The sequence below is a fragment of the Pan troglodytes genome, chromosome 1 (genome assembly GCF_028858775.2).
Source record: "Pan troglodytes isolate AG18354 chromosome 1, NHGRI_mPanTro3-v2.0_pri, whole genome shotgun sequence".
Taxonomy (NCBI): Eukaryota; Metazoa; Chordata; class Mammalia; order Primates; family Hominidae; genus Pan; species Pan troglodytes.
The window spans coordinates 38,945,876-38,962,332 of NC_072398.2; the positions used below are offsets into that span (position 1 = coordinate 38,945,876).

At 34.2% G+C, this 16,457-nt stretch overlaps 1 protein-coding gene across 12 annotated transcripts in view; it reads right to left on the reverse strand.

Annotated features, from left to right (window-relative positions):
- Window positions 1-1,361: 1,361 nt before the first annotated feature.
- SYT14 (synaptotagmin 14) overlaps window positions 1,362-16,457 on the reverse strand; it is a 233,815-nt gene continuing 218,719 nt past the window's right edge. For 6 of the 12 annotated variants that reach the window (XM_063790293.1, XM_063790310.1, XM_063790344.1 and 3 more), the window contains 2 exons: window positions 13,200-13,256; window positions 1,362-11,944 (listed from right to left, as the gene is read on the reverse strand). In XM_063790293.1, the coding sequence (XP_063646363.1) occupies window positions 11,631-11,944; window positions 13,200-13,256 (371 nt within the window). In that variant the 3' untranslated portion in view covers window positions 1,362-11,630. The remainder of the gene's footprint in view (window positions 11,945-13,199; window positions 13,257-16,457) is intronic. The other 6 variants (XM_063790416.1, XM_063790372.1, XM_063790387.1 and 3 more) reach the window with 2 other exon arrangements.

The following is a 16,457-nucleotide window of genomic DNA, read 5'->3' on the forward strand; positions in this document are numbered from 1 at the left end:
CATATGAACGAGAAAGAGAAATACATGGGTTCTGGTGAAGAATTGGCAGTTGCTACCACATATTAAAAGTATTCTTTGGAAGGTTTTCCTTTAGATATATTTTCTTTATGCTGAGTAGATGTTTTCATTTTTTCTCTTACTAATCAATATAAGTTTATGAGATCCTCACATAATTTGCCCCATTTATTTGGCATTTAATTTCATAAAAATATGTAGTGTATTTTTATAATTCATTGCAAATTACTAATAAAATATCCCATATATACCTTTACTGAGACCATTTATTTTAAAATTGGGAATGACTTTATTTTCAAATGGGAAATATCATGAAATATTTTGATAATCTATGGAAAGAAAAAGTTGGCTTAAATATTATTTTGCATATTGGAGATCAAAGGAGTTACAATCAATTTGCAATTAAAATATAATGGTTGGTGAGGTTTTGGTTTAAAAAAGAGAAAAACAAACGAAAACATACCTTAAATATAGTAACCTGTTATAATGAATAACTACTAAATCCATTTATAACAATAGAAAATGATAATTTCATGATTTATTAGCAAGAATGCAGATGTGCCAATTTTTTGCTGGAATTTCACTTTATATTAACTGTAATTCTCTGAAAGACCCAAATGAAAATAAAGTTTTTCAAAGTATTAAATAATAAATTGTCCCTAAGTAAGACATTGCTTACAATTCAGAAAAAAAATTTTGTCGACACTCAAGCAAATCTGTTACTTTTGGCTTTTTTAACCTTAAATGTCTTTTTTTTTTTTTGAGACAGAGTCTTGCTTTGTCACCCAGGCTGCAGTGCAGTGGCGCGATCTCGGCTCACTGCAACCTCCGCCTGCCAGGTTCAAGCGATTCTCCTGCCTCAGCCTCCAGAGTAGCTGGGACTACAAGCATGCACCACCATGCCCGATGAATTGTTTGTGTTTACTTAGTAGAGATGGGGCTTCACCATGTTGGCCAGGCTGATCTTGAACTCCTGACCTTGTGATCTGCCCGTCTCAGCCTCCCAAAGTGCTGGGATTACAGGCATGAGCCACTGTGCCCAGCCTAAATGTCTTAATAATAGAAGCTCAAAATGTTTGAGAGCGGGGGAAGAATTCAGCAGTGAGTACTGGGAAAGGATACAAATTCCTTAAATTGTAGATTGGAGATTACATTATGAACCCATTTATTCTGAGCAGAATAAGTGTTTCATGTTTTCATTATATTTCAGTAGAGACAACTTTACAAAAAGGAAAAAAAAAAACTCAACTAGACCAATTGGGCACTGGCATTCCCCTCTTTAAAAATGTTAACTAAAAAAGGCTCTGGATAATTTATGGAACTAAGGATTCAAAGACAATCAGAGATTAGATGATGCAGCAACTTTAATTTCTTTCAGTTTTAGAGCACCAAACGTTTAAATTCTTTTTCATATGCAAAATAGTACTTGTTAAGTCTGTTGTTATAAATCTTTGTTGCTGGAAGTAAAATGGACAAGGTAATGAAACATGAAAAATATCTAAACTCCAGGTCTTAGGGAAACAATACAACTATCTAATGAAAAAGAATTAAAAATCAACAAACTACTATTGGCAAAGAGAAAATTATTTTGTTAAACAGGATAGCAATACTGATATGAATGACAACAAATTCACATTAAGTGAAAGAACAAACTAGGTAACAGTTCATATTCCAGCTGAAGATACTGAGATCATTTTAAAGCTATTTAGTTTAATTTGTGATTTATATGAACTTTAAAGGAGAATATTTTTAAATGTTTGCATTTGTAAGTCTATTTTCTTTGGAAGCCAGATTTGACTTACAATTAAAGAAAATAATATGACCCAAACCTTTTGAGAGTAATATTTTATAGCACATTTAGATGAGATTCTTTTCAAACCCAAGATCTAAATAACATGTACATATATCCATTTGATATTTCCTTATGTAATTGACATTATTTTATTTTGTGTAGCAGTCATATTAACATTTATTTGTCAATGACAAGAATTAGGACTGACGTTTATGTATCATTATCAATGAAGTCAGATGTTTACCCATTCCATGTGAGTACTAAAATGTAAACAGATTTTTTACATAAAGGTGAAGAAAAATAACTTTTAACCCACACAAAATTTATTCTCTGGAAAATTAAACTGCCATTAAAATCTCATTGGAATAATAATTTTAACTTTTTTTACACTGTTTTCACAGAGGTCAGCAATTTCTGTATGTAATACAATTATACAAAAGGAAAAAGGCACCGAGACAATCGGTGTATACACAGTAGAAAAGTCGACATGAGAATAAAATGCAACACACAGCACATTTTCAATTACATGAAAATGATTACATATATGCTCACTCTATAAAACAGACTGCTTCACACACGCATGTTTATATTTTTGACCAAAAATGTAAATAAATGTGACAATAATACAACACTGTTGATAACCACACAGACATGTGTTTATACTAATAAGATCCATTAATGGTTTAGAGTCACTAGCAAATATGCTGGAGACAATTCAAGATCAAGGAAAAGGTTAATCAGCAGTGTATTTCTTCAGTTGTTTGATAAGAGTTTTGCTCACGGAGCATTTAAACTTTATCACACTGTTATATCCATTATTAGAAAAATAAGTAAGAAAGCTCTGTAGAAACTATATTATTAAGGAAGCTTCTTGCCTCAAAAAATGAAAGAACTAGGAAGGAAGGAGGGAGGGAAGGAAGAAAGGAAAGAAGGAAGGAAGAAAGAAGAGTAAGGGAATATTGAATAAAAGATTCCACTAATTGAGCTTTTCCATAAAAATTTCATTATTTTGAGAAATAAAATACAATGCAAGAGTATTGATCAGCGAGGAACCTCATGAGTTTCAGAGTAGATCCCAACATTTATCAAGACCCTTAAAACTCATATAATAACTATTCTTCCTCAAGGCTAATTTAACTGAAAACATATTTATACACTTTCTTATTTCAAAATTCTAGTAAAAATCTAGCCAAAGGTTGGCCATCTCTTCCAAACAGCTTTAAAGATTCCTCAAAATTGTTGCCACTATATTATCTTCACCACAAAACAAAAGCAATTTCAATAAAATTATACAGAAACGTAATATATCAATTAATTTTATAACGCAAGCTACTACTGGAATTTTTCTCTTGATAAACTTAAAGTAATATTTGTAACATCAAAATGCTGTTAGAAGTATCACCATTAATTTCTAGCTCTGCTTCAAACAACTGTTTAAATATGCTTCAATATTAAGAGAGTCGATTTATGTGCAACAGCTACTCTGGTCTCCCCTCACACAACAAATGTCACATAATTACAGAATACTATAAATATTCTCAATATTTATCCAAAAAGACTTCCCAAAACCAAAACAAGCACGATTTCTCCCTTTTCCTCCTCCCCACTCCCCACACTACAAAAAACAAAAAACGAAAAACAAAAAAACCCACCAAAAACATAAAAACCAAAAAAGCCCCCAAACTTCTTATGACTATATGGTATGTACTTCACTTTTCTGGGTTTTGAAATCACCTGGTTACAGCAACATGTGAAATTTTAAAAACCAGGTTTTTAAAAGAAGGCTTCCTGTAAAATTTAAAATAAAAAGAATGTGCAAGCTAGAGGGAGAAGGGAGGAGACCAAAAGGAGAGAATATGACATAATGATCTCAAATCTTCACTTCCAAGAAGCTGGCTTCTACTCCATTAGAATTGCAATGACATTTGGGTACTGAAGCGGCCGTCCTATTTCAGGGTTCTGGGATACTGATGCTTTATGGGCCTTTTCTCCTATTGGTGCTTATGGATTACTTCCATCAACACTAATGGGGATTAAGGACAGGAATCACTACGAGGACCAACCCCTGAGGAATAAATGGTTTGATTGTTACTGAAAATTAAACCGTCAGAAGGAGGTTGGCACACTCAGAAACTGACGAGTGAAGTGATGTTACGAGGTTCAAAACCATCCACCTTCAACCAGATGTGAATGGCAAAGAGAAGCAGTAAGTCTCAGAGATAAGGAAAAATTCCTATTTTCTCATTAAACAAAATAGTCATATTTAATATGAACTGCTAGCAATATCTGAATATATAAACAAAGTTTGAAAATTTTTTTCAGTATATAACGGAGTATTATATTTTATCTATTAATTCATTTTAAACACATCGTCAGGTGAGAGATCACATGTTAATGTAATAAACAGAAAGATGTTATGGTTTTTCTTTTTAAAATAGTCTTCCATATTTAAAAGACAAACTCAAATGTCTAACAGTACAAACTGGATTTACTGATAATCAGAATAATAAAGAAGAGGGTGAAGAAGGGTCCTAATAAGACAATTTATAACACAGACTATCAAACTGACATAGAAATAATGTCAAACATCTTGTACAACTATTGCCACCACAGTGACTTTGTTCTTATAATTAATTAGAAATTTTCATGTCATAAACAGTTGAAATTTTACAATAAAATTATGCCAAACCTTTGTTAGACGAATAATCAGTTTCCTTCCTGCTCCCAGCCCACACAACATAATTTTAGGATACTTCACACTATTCAAGGTAAGTACACAACCACCACCACCACCACCACTGAAACAGCAACAACAAACATGCTATGATTAAAGAGTATTACGCTTTGCTCTTTCTGTAGTCCCCAAGAAAGCCTATTTGGTCCTCCCTATGGTCCAGTACAGGTGATTAAGAGAAAAAAGTCAGGGTATCACTTTTTGATAGGTATTATTCAGCTTTGATGAACTAACTCTGGTATCTAGTTTGAGTGTATATGAATAAGAGTGGGGAAAAAAGGCAGGGAAGAAGAAAGGGAGTATTTTTAAAAAGGCACATACTAGTCTAAACAGGGAGAGAAAAGAGCAATATTTTTACATTCATTTTTTGATAATAAACTAGTAATTCCAGTCTATCAAGCTGATTACCTTAAGATTATATTAACCAGACCTCAAGCTGTCACCAAATCAAACTCAGTGATACATCAGCAGTCACAAAACAGCTTAATTCAATGACAACATTATTTCACATATTCAAATAAGCTCATTTTTAAGTGGGATAACCACATACCTTTGTGGGGGAAAAGAAAACTTCAAAATGTAAAATGTGTTAATACAAAATATTACATCAGAGAAGAAAATATGGCTATATGTGAAATGAGGGGAAATGGAAACTCAGATGTACCTTATCCACAGCATTTATTCTGAGAGAAAGAGAAGGTCCTGAGGCTGCTGTATTAACTTGCTATTTGAAACAAAGGATCCTAAGAACAAAACAATCAAGGAACTAGAGTTTAGAGCAGCAGTCACAGAATCACTGCTTTTAGAGAAGAATCCAGTACTGCATTTCATCTGATGAGTGTGATGACAATGAAGCCATTTAGATGATGATAAAGGGAAGCAAGAAATCTTAGTGTATGCAAGAATGCAAACATGCCAGCACCTATGGCTGCTACTACACATTTGCTCAAAGGTCAGTCTTATTTCATTTAGGATACTGATAAAGAAATTACTTGATAAATACCTCCCCATTCTTCACTTTATATCCATCATTGTAAAGATAACTTAGAAGGAAATATTTGAACAGTAATAGAGAGGAATTTTTGGAAGCCATAAAATCAACATATTTATTATACCAAGAAACACTTTGAAAAATGTATGTTGAATGTGAATGTACAGAAACTCATTATTAAATATTAATTTTTTTCATTAAATATCTTCCTTTTTAAGGAAGCACAAGAAAAAGATGAATAACATTAATCCTAGTCTTAATCTCTCTATTACTATCACTATCACACTTAAAGGTCTGATCTACAGGCACTGAAACATTTCATGAATAATACTATGTAATACACTTAATATACTATATCAATAGATCTCAGACAGAATTTCCTGGAGAGCTTAATAAAATGTAGATTATTGGGCTCCCTTGCAGGCCAAATGAAGTAGAATCTCTGGAGGTGGAGTTTTGGAATACAAGTTAAATTTCCCTCCCTTCTTTCCCTTCTCCTTCATTCTTTCCCGTCTCCTCCTTCCTTCCCTTCTCCTCCTCCCTTCCTCTCTCTCTCCCTCCTTTCTTCCTTCCTTTCTACAAGGTCTTGCTGTGTCACCCAGGCTGAAGTGCAGTGGCGCTATCTTGGCTCACTGCAGCCTTGACTTGCCAGGCTCCAGCGATTCTCCCACCTAAGCCTCCTGAGTAGCTGGGACCACAGGCATGCACCACCGCGCTCAGCTAATTTTTAAATTTTTGGTAGAGATGGGGTTTTGCTATGTTGCCCAGGCTGGTCTTAAACTCCTGAGCTCAAGTAATCTGCCTACCTCAGCCTCCCAAAGTGTTGGGATTACAGGCGTAAGCCACCACGCCTGGCCCAAGTTAAATTTTCAAAATAATTCTTAAGGATACTACAGTTTAGAAACCATTATTTTACATTTTGTTCTTGGAAAGAACGTGTGTCCTCAAGTTTGATGGGAGTCTAACATGTATTTGTTCTTTAAGACCCAACTCAGGGATTATCTTTTCCAGGAAGATTTTTTTGAATTCCATGTTGCACTCTTCTACTAAATCCCACGGTACTCTATGCATGCCCCTATCTTAATGCTTCATTATACTAGACTGAAATTATCCCATTCTGTGGCCATCTTCCTACCTTAGAATGTAGGCCCCATGAGGGCAAAGACTTCGACCAATTTATTATCTCTGCATCTGTAGCACTTGGAACAACAACACATGGCACATATCTAGTACTCTTAAATATACATTAACTGAAGGAATAAATAAATCCATACATAACACAAGATTCATAAAAACTAAGACTCATGTAATAGTGTGACTGGCTTCTTCCACAGGGAATTTAGTTCAATTCAATATTTACTGTCTGCCTACTATAAGCAAAGGGGTACAGAAAGATACTAACAAGGCATTGACTACTTACCTAGGGGGAAGAGAGACATATGTAATAAACTAGCTGTAATTCCTGACAAATCTTAATAAAATTGAGAATAAAACATAAATAAATTGCAATGAGAGGACAGAGGAAGACAAATCTTTTGTCTCACCACTGATATGAGTGAGATATGGGCCAGACACAGGTTATGCCCTTCATAGAGTAGTAAGGGGGTCAAGTAACAATTAAAACACCTTGGATTCCTAAAAGTGGTCAAGGAGCAGAACTGATAAATATGCTTTTGGAATATAAGTATAGGCTAAACTGGTAGAATAAATCAATTCCAAATCTTTGCAAATCAAAGTCATCTACAAAATGACACAAAAGTACCACCATTTGTGTCCTGAGAAGAAAAAAAATTTCTGATCTTCTTTTCTAGTCTTTTCTCTTTCCCCAGCTGTTTTTTCCCCCTTAGTTCTGCCATTCAATCAAGGTGAGTGGGATTATTGATAAATATAATGTCCTAAGTAGTTTTTTTTTTTTCAAACAGGGAGGCAAATGCAACATGCATAGCATGGGTTTTAGAGTAATTTACACCTGGGTTCCAATCCCAGTTCTACTACTTACTTACTGAATGACCTTGGGAAAGTCTGCTTAACCTCTTCATGCTGCAGTTTCTTTATCAATAAAATGTTGATAACGTTACTTACCTCGCAGTATTGTTTTGAGAATCAAGCAAGTAATAAATTATTGTGCTAGATCTTAGTAAATTATAGCTGTTAACCATCACTTTGGAGGGCAGAGACAATGTTTTAAAATTAACGTTAGAAAATGCTTTGCAGCATGCTTAAACTTGTATTCAATATTAAATATGGTTGGCAATAATAATACTGACAGCTACCTTCAATGTAGGCCACAGATGAACTGAGGACAGTGAATGGAAACAAAATTAGAAATAAAAACTATCAATGTGAAATAATATAGTGATAACTCAAATAACTATATATATAATAACTGTGTGAAAAATCTGTGAATTGTCTAGTCTATGTAGGCAAATGGCAATTTTACGCAAATGAATTTGTGTCCTTTCTATTCATAGCTGGAGAGGGATGTTGAAAAATACTTGGTGGTGACCACTGTTCTTACTCCATCAAAAATTTACATCTTCCCATAGCCTATTTTTTCTTTCACTGGAAAGACTATGATATCATTCAGTATCCCCACACATCTTCATATTGACAAACACTCTCAATTCTTTTACCTCTTTCTCCTATTGGTACTATCTTACTTTGCAGTTATTGATTATGCTTCTGATTCACTTGATAAGTGAAATGAAAATGATGATGGTATCAAGCAAATGATTTAACAAACAGCCCTGGGCATTTTCGCTAGGTTGGATGAAACTGCTTTACCAGGCCCTACATTTAAACATGTGTATATTAATCAGGTAGTTATTTTCTCATTGGGTTTTCTTTTTTTTTAATTGTGGTCCAATTTATTATTCTTGTCAGCAAATACAACATTATTGAGAATTCACTAAATGCACAGTAAGATAATATGCAAATGGATTTCAAACAAAAGTGGATTGTACTGAAGACACAAGAATATAGAAGAAAGCTTCTGAAAGATAAGGCAATATTATGCTAAACAAATTCTTTACTGATTTGACATACATTTTGTTTACTGGGCAGCAATAATTATCTTTTGCAGCTCATTTGGGAGAAAAATAAACCCCATAATTCCAGGTTTAGAGGCTCCCATAAATGCCAGTCGATTGCCATATTTGGACTATATCATTTTATTAGAAAACTTAGGGGATTTTAATAGAACTATATGAAAGTGGGTTGTCTTTTTCAGGTTTCTGAGCCAACACCTGCTCCCTACCAGTGGGTCCCTATTTGCTATAATTACTGAGATAGAAGATTTTGCTATTAAGCTTTCATGCAAATTCAAGCACACAAAAAAGCAGTAGTACTGTCTCGTACATTAGATTCAGTAGAGTGAAGTGGGTCCCCTGAGCCTTATTTAATCCTTTTCTAAAAGAACAGACAACTTTTTGGGAGTAATTACTATAAGTTGTGTCAATCTACAGAAACAAATGTATATTTTGCTGTGTGTGAAGGAGAACAACAGCAGAAAGCAACCCAAACCAAATATAATATCTAGTAAATACATAGAGGAGAAAAATAATCCTAAACGTATGAAATGTTTTTCTATTCAGTTATCTGAAAAAGCCAGGGCACCTTTGCCTTTACAAATGAATATACATATACATATTTATGTTGTATGTGTAATGGTGCATGTGTGTATACAGATACATACACTCATATAGATAATTTATAATCTTTGAGGACTTGGCAGCTGGGGTGGAGGTAGGGTCTTTCCAGAAATATTAAAAAACTGTTTATTAATTTTTAAGCCATGAAGGATTTGATACTTATGCCAGATAAATCCCTAGGGATGTATCAAATCACACACACAATTCTGGGAATAGTCTGAAAAAAGGTAGATTTAACAAATAACAATTAGTTAGGTCTTTTTCTCACTAAGAGTGAAAGCACCAAGCTGGTCTTACTAATGTGTTTCACTAAGCTCTGTTACAGTTACAGATAAGACTGATAACTCTTTTTATTAGGAAGATAACAGTTGTTAGCAATGCAGTCAGTTGTTTCAAAGTCTAAAAAGATCATTATAGCTTCAAATGCCTAAGTCCAATTTCTCAGTAAAATCTACATCCCCTCTTCAAGTCTTTTTTCATACTGTTGCTGAAAACACTTAAATGAGATATTTTGCCATTTGATTCAGGTTCTAACTCTAACTTGTTTATTTGAAAAATCCTGGAAAAAGCTCATTGATGTAACAATAAAAGATGGATTTTTCCCTTTAATGCAGCCCTGTAACACACATTCTCAAACCTCATGTCATCCAATATAGCATTTGTATTTTTTCTTATAATTCATGCGTATGAATGCATAGAGCTGCCATTTTTTAAACTAAAAAAATACAGAAGTTCACGGTCTTTTTGGGTTTCTTTTAAGGCCTTTCAGTACAGCCAAGCTGAAGTAATATCTATGCATTGTTTTGTTATTATGGTAATAACAAGTTCTAGTTTACAATAATATATAGTACTTAGTTGGGACTAGAAGCAATGATATACTGCTTTTTAGTAACTGGTAAATAGTATGTTTTTGTCTATTTTAACTAGAAATGAGAAGGAGAAAAAAGAAACTATTTTTAATATATATAAAACATACTCTGATAAAGTATATGCATAAAATGACATATTAGGTAAGAAGCAAAATTAAAAATAAAACAGCTTATAATATTCCTGATTAGAGTTCCTAAATATAAAAACAAATGAAAGTGCCTTGCCATTAAAAAGTTAGCACATTATACAACTTTTACATACTTCAGAGGAAATAAAGATCTTGCAACACTGTTCTGAGGAATCTTTACATTTATAAAAATCGAAGGCTTAATTTTGCAAATACAACGTTCAAGCTGTATGAGCAAATTTAACTTACATGAAAGGCACAAGATGACATCACGTTGAAGAACTTTATCTGTTAATTTCATAAAGTCTAGTTACAAGTTACTAGAAACTTCATAAGGAATCTCATAACTGTTTTTAACATGATGTTCCAATTCAAACTGAGAACTGGATAGTCTTCATATCACAAATATAAATTGAAGTAAGAGTGAAGATTTAGAGAGAGAACAGTTTCTTATTTTGAATGCTACCTGCTTTACACAGTGTTGGTTACTAAATACTCAGAGCAGAAAATTAAAATTGAATTGTTTTCCATTTTCGACAGCTTATCTACTGTATTTTCAGTTTGTAAAAAATGTATTTTCACATTACTGCAATTTTGAAGAGTCAATCACTGAAAGAAATTTGAAAGTAAAGTCCTGCTCTATTAGCTTCCTACATTGGAATACAAGAATACAGGAAGTGCTTTCAACAGAAAGTTACGTAGTTCTACAGTACAACCTGTCTAGAAGACTTGCAAGGGACCAGTACAGTGACTTGGTCTCTTTGGATCAGGCAAAAGCGGAGGCAAATGAAAAATGAACTTTTAAAAAAATAACATATTAAAAAAATTCCTGTATGAAAATGAATACTTGTTTGCACTTAGATTTAGTGCTTTTGAGAGGAACTGAGGCACAATGAAACTAAGTGCACAAAGGGAACATGCCTGAAATAAAACAATTTTCAATGTGACTGAAACCCTTCACCATTAGATATGACTTATGATAGAGTTGGAGAACTACTTTTTCATATTAAAGAACATTACAAACACCAGGGACTGGCCATTCAAACTATGTTTTATAAATAATATGTAGGGTGATATTAAAATTGTATTGCAACTAAAATTCTGGTTTTTAAAATCACTTATAATTTTGATTTTTCATAAAATGACTGGCTCTTTTGCTAAATTAAAATTAACTTCAAATCAAAAACATCTTATTAAATTTCTGGAGGACTGTTAGTTTAGCAATGATAATGTACGTTTCTCAGTTTCCTAAACAAGCTCTACTAGATACACATATTTTCTTCATTTATGTCAGTATGAGATGTTCTTTCCATAGAACTTAAAGCATTTTGGTAGAAGGTTGAATATGATTCTTCAAAGAACAGCTCTTCTAATGGTGACTTGGTAGAAATAGTAATGTTGGAATTGGAAATATGCTGCCTTTGATGGTAACTGCTTGCTTATTCTATTCATCATGACTCTAGCAACGCATGCCATCTACATACTTGCTGTCCTTTTGACTCTTTCATTTCAGTCCAGTGATTGAGTTCTTCTTCTCCAGAGCTGTTGAGACCTAAAGAAATCCAGCCTATCATCTCTTTTCTTTTCATGCTGCGTTTGTTATACACAGACAGTATGAGTGTCACATCAGAAAGCTGAAATAGGGCCACTTGAAAAACAAAAGTTTCCTTATATACTGGATTTGGCTGCCCTCTGCGGATGGATGTCTTGCATTTGGACATCTCTTGACCCATGGAATTCAGCAGAGTTAACTTAACATATGTATCTAAAGAAGAAAAAGACAACATATCACAAATATCATTTGAAACAAACTCAAAACAATTTTCTTATAGGCTAAGAAAATTAAGTATTTATACTTTATAAGGATATGGTGTATACCATGTTTAATGGACATTTGACCAATTCCATTTTGATGTAGATGCTTATAATATGTAACAAATACAGAGAATGCTAAATAGGCCAAAAATATTTTGGTAGTAATAATATCTTAACCTTACTATTTCTATGTAATAGTTAGAATTTAAAGGTATACCTCATAATCCTTCCTCCACCCTCCCACCCCATCCTTGACCTCCCACTACCCTCCCCTGCCCATTCCCATTCCCATTTAGCTTCACTAAGCAGGACATCATAGCATTAATAAACACTTAGCAAGCTCAATTAGCCACAACACTGTAAAGCATTCCACTGTTTTCAGAGAATAAGAATAAACAAACAAATAGAAATGAAGGCAAATGGTGAAGAGAAAAGAGGAAGACAAGAATGCAAAGATGACATCAAAACAGCTTAGGATGAAATGTCAAAAAAAATCTCTGCATGGATGTGGTTTTTAAATATACTTTAAAAACATTTAAGGGCAAAAATGAAGCCAAATGCATTAAAGGTTCAAAGTTTAGCAAACCAAGTAAAACTTTCTCCTGGTTTCATGCAAGAGTACATTTAATGTGCTTTCAGGATAGTTAAAATACTATAGGATTGTTTTTTGGCACAAATTTAATGTAAAATTTTAAGAATGATATCTGAACTATTTTTATGAATTACAAAAAAAATTGATGTGATGTTTAGTGTACGAAGTGAAACATAACAGTTCATTGCCTGATTATTTGGGAGACAAATCCTTTCTTTATAAGACTGTGTTTTCAAGTTTTTTAGACTCATGCAAATGATCTTCAGCATGTTGATCCATCATGTGTACTTCATATCAAAATTTCAATTAATTTTAAAGAAAATTGCAATATTTATCAGGAAATATCTATTTCTGTTGTATGAATCAAAGTACAAATGAATGAAAAAATTAAAATTTTTATTTTAAAAAGTTTTGCTTATTTCATATATGCTCTGAATACCATCATCCATAATCAGAGATAAATTCTAAGTTAGTTTTATTTAAAGTACCACAGATAATAAATGTGCATTGTTTTGGAAACCAACATGGTGGACAGCTTCACTGCTGGCAAGTTTTAGGGTATTTTGGTTTTGCATGAAAAGACAACATCCAATTAGCCTCTACAGGAACTCACCTCGGATTATATAAACCTGTCCACCTATCAAGTGTTTTAGACAACAGAACAGTCCATCTGACAACAGGGGGTGGAAAGCAGTAAAAGAAATAATGACCAGATGTCAATCGTTGGGTGAAAGAGGGTCAAAGGTTAGAATTAAAGAGGAAACACTGTTCACTGGAGTGGAAGAACACAGAACTTTAGCATTTTAATTCAGATAGAGGATTGAACAAAAAGGATGTTGGGTAAATTTAATGGGATGAGAATTTTTAAGGTTATTGTGTAATCTTAAACAAAAATTACATTTTTTTAAAGGGGGACATCTTTTTAATGATATCCTCTTGGTCTAAAGCACATTGAACATAGAATCATGCATATTATCAGACTATAAAAGACTGAATAAGTAATTATAAAGATCATCAGAATTATTATTATTATGCTTACTATTATTGCTAAATTTAAAATGTATCAATTTAATATTTCAAATACTTTTATTATTCCCAATATATATAAATTAATTATGCAAAACAAAATAGGACTATTAAACTTTTTGCTCTTGAATATTGCTCTTTCTTTGGAAAAATGGGGATTATTCAGTCTATAACATAGTTCAAAGCTTAGAACCTAGGTATATATAAGGGGCTATAATCTTATATAATATATACTATTTAGGACAAACTGATAAAACTGTTTTTACCTTTTACTTTATAAATATTTCACTTTCATAAAATTAAATTGACTTATACTTACTTTCTAGTTACCTCCCACCTAACATCATGAATTATCCTTATACTGAAGATCTAATGGTAAAATAATGGCAATTGCTATACCTATTCTGTAACCTGAAACATTGACTCTGTGTCGCGGATGTTAATCTTTTGTCATCTGTTTATTATCCAACCCTGCGCTTGGCCAGACCTCCCTTTTAGTTGTGATCCTTGTTGCTCTGTTTCTATCAGAGTGACTACAGTAAGGATAGAAAGGCAAACATATCATTTCATTCTATTTTTTAGCATCTCCAGCTAAATATTTGTCAAAAAAATGTAGTAAATTATTAGCTAAAGCACGAGTGGCAAACTGATAACTGGGGGCTCAATGTGACCCTATAACAATGTTCTATTTATCCAGCACAGTGCTAACAATCTGTGAATCTGAAAGTCTTCTGGCAGGGTGTGCACTCTTATGTTTGTCACAGGCCTCACCATCTCCCCATCTTTCACCTATGAGTTTTACTCATTTCAGTTATCCCCCAGGCCTTTTGAGTTTGCATTCTAAGTCTATACTAATGAAGATGATCAAGTCACACTACCAAATCTGTTTATTCTAGAAATTGCTTCTTTTCTCTCACTCAATTTCTCCTTCTGAAATGAGAAAGGAAACAATAATAATTCCATCCTTCTTTTATGCACCTTTATCTGATTTGAGTCTCACACTTACCCTGTGAGAGACATGACCTTAATTTTACCTATAAAGAAACAGACTTAGGGGAGTGAGGTCAACTGTCCAAGGGTAGAAATATGAATTTAAGCCTTCAGACTTTTAAGTCAGGGATAGACACCTTCTGTGATACATGTAAGAAGCAAGCTTTCCAATATTATTTGGGGCAAACCCAATATATTACAGTAACTTTTTACTTCCATTGAATAAATAATTTTTATGACAACTAGAAAGAGTTAAATTCAAGGATAAAAAAGTTACCCCTCCTTTATTTTTTAATTTTAATTAATTAATAATATTATTTATTTTTATTTTTATTTTTTTAGATGGAGCCTTGCTCTGTCACCAGGCTGGAGTGCAGTGGCGCAATCTCAGCTCACTGCAACCTCCACCACCTGGGTTCAAGTGATTCTCTTGCCTCAGCCTCCCAAGTAGCTGGGATTACAGGCACGCGCCACCATGCCCAGCTAATTTTTTGTATTTTAGTAGAGATGGGGTTTCACCATGTTGGCCAAGATGGTCTCGATCTCCTGACCTCGTGATCCACCAGCCTCGGCCTCCTAAAGTGCTGGGATTACAGGCCCTCGTGAGCCACCGCACCTGGCCAATTATTTTTTTTTAAGACAGGGTCTTGCTCTGTCACCCAGGCTGGAGTGCGGTGGTGCAATCTTGGCTCCCTGCAGCCTTGATCTCCCTGGCTCAAGCGATCCTTCCACCTCACCCTCCTGAGTAGCTGGCACTACAGGCTCAAGCCACCATGCCTGACTAATTTTTAAATTTTTTGTAGAGTCAGGGTCTCACTCTGTTGCCCAGGCTGGTCTTGAAATCCTGGGCTCAAGTGATCCTCCCGCCTCAGCCTCCTAAAGTGCTGGAATCACAGGCGTAAGGTACTGCGCCTGGACCCCCTCCTATAATAATTACTTGCTTCTTGGAATAAAACATGGCATTAAGAAGTCTGTGAGAATTCTTTAAGAAAATTTAAAGTGGCATTATTATTTCAGATTTCATTTCAAATTTTTAGTTTACGGCATTAACAGCTTTAATTTTAGGTAAGTATAAAGAAGCTGGGCCAGGCGCAGTGGCTCAGGCCTGTAATCCCAGCACTTTGGGAGGCCGAAGTGGATGGATCACCTGAGGTCAGGAGCTTGCAACCAGCTTGATCAACATGGTGAAAACCCGCCTCTACTAAAAATACAAAATAATAGCTAGGTGTGGTGGTGGGTGCCTGTAGTCCTAGCTACTCAGGAGGCTGAGGCAGGAGGATCACTTGAACCTGGAGGCAGAGGTTGCAGTGAGCCGAGATCATGCTATTGCACTCCAGCCTAGGCGATAAGAACAAAACTGTCTCCAAAAAAAAAAAAAAAAAAAAAAAAAAGAAGCTGCCACTTTCCCAGTTTACCTCTTTTAGGTACCAACATTTTAGAGGTATATTGGGTGACAATTTCAATATCCTCCCATAACCTACCCTGGCCTTGTTGAACTGGGAGAGAGATCCAGAAAGAGAAGAGTAACAGGCATAACACGCATATAGTCAGGGCAGAGGTATGCTATCTAGCTTTCCCTTCTTAGCATCCAGGGTAAACAGCAAACTGTTCCTTATTCTGTTTGTCCTGGTAAGAGCAAAGCCCATTCCATCTAAGAAAAGTCTCTGCTGGCAGTACTGGGTTATAATATTAAAGGAGAAAAAAAAAAAGTGAAGTAATAGTTTCTTCTTAAATCGTTAAGGGAGAAAGAAGGAAAATATAGAAGTAAATAAAATAGTTCACAGTACTGCATGCAGATAGAAAACACATTACTCTTCAGTTAACAACAATAGCTATATACATTCCTGTTCATATT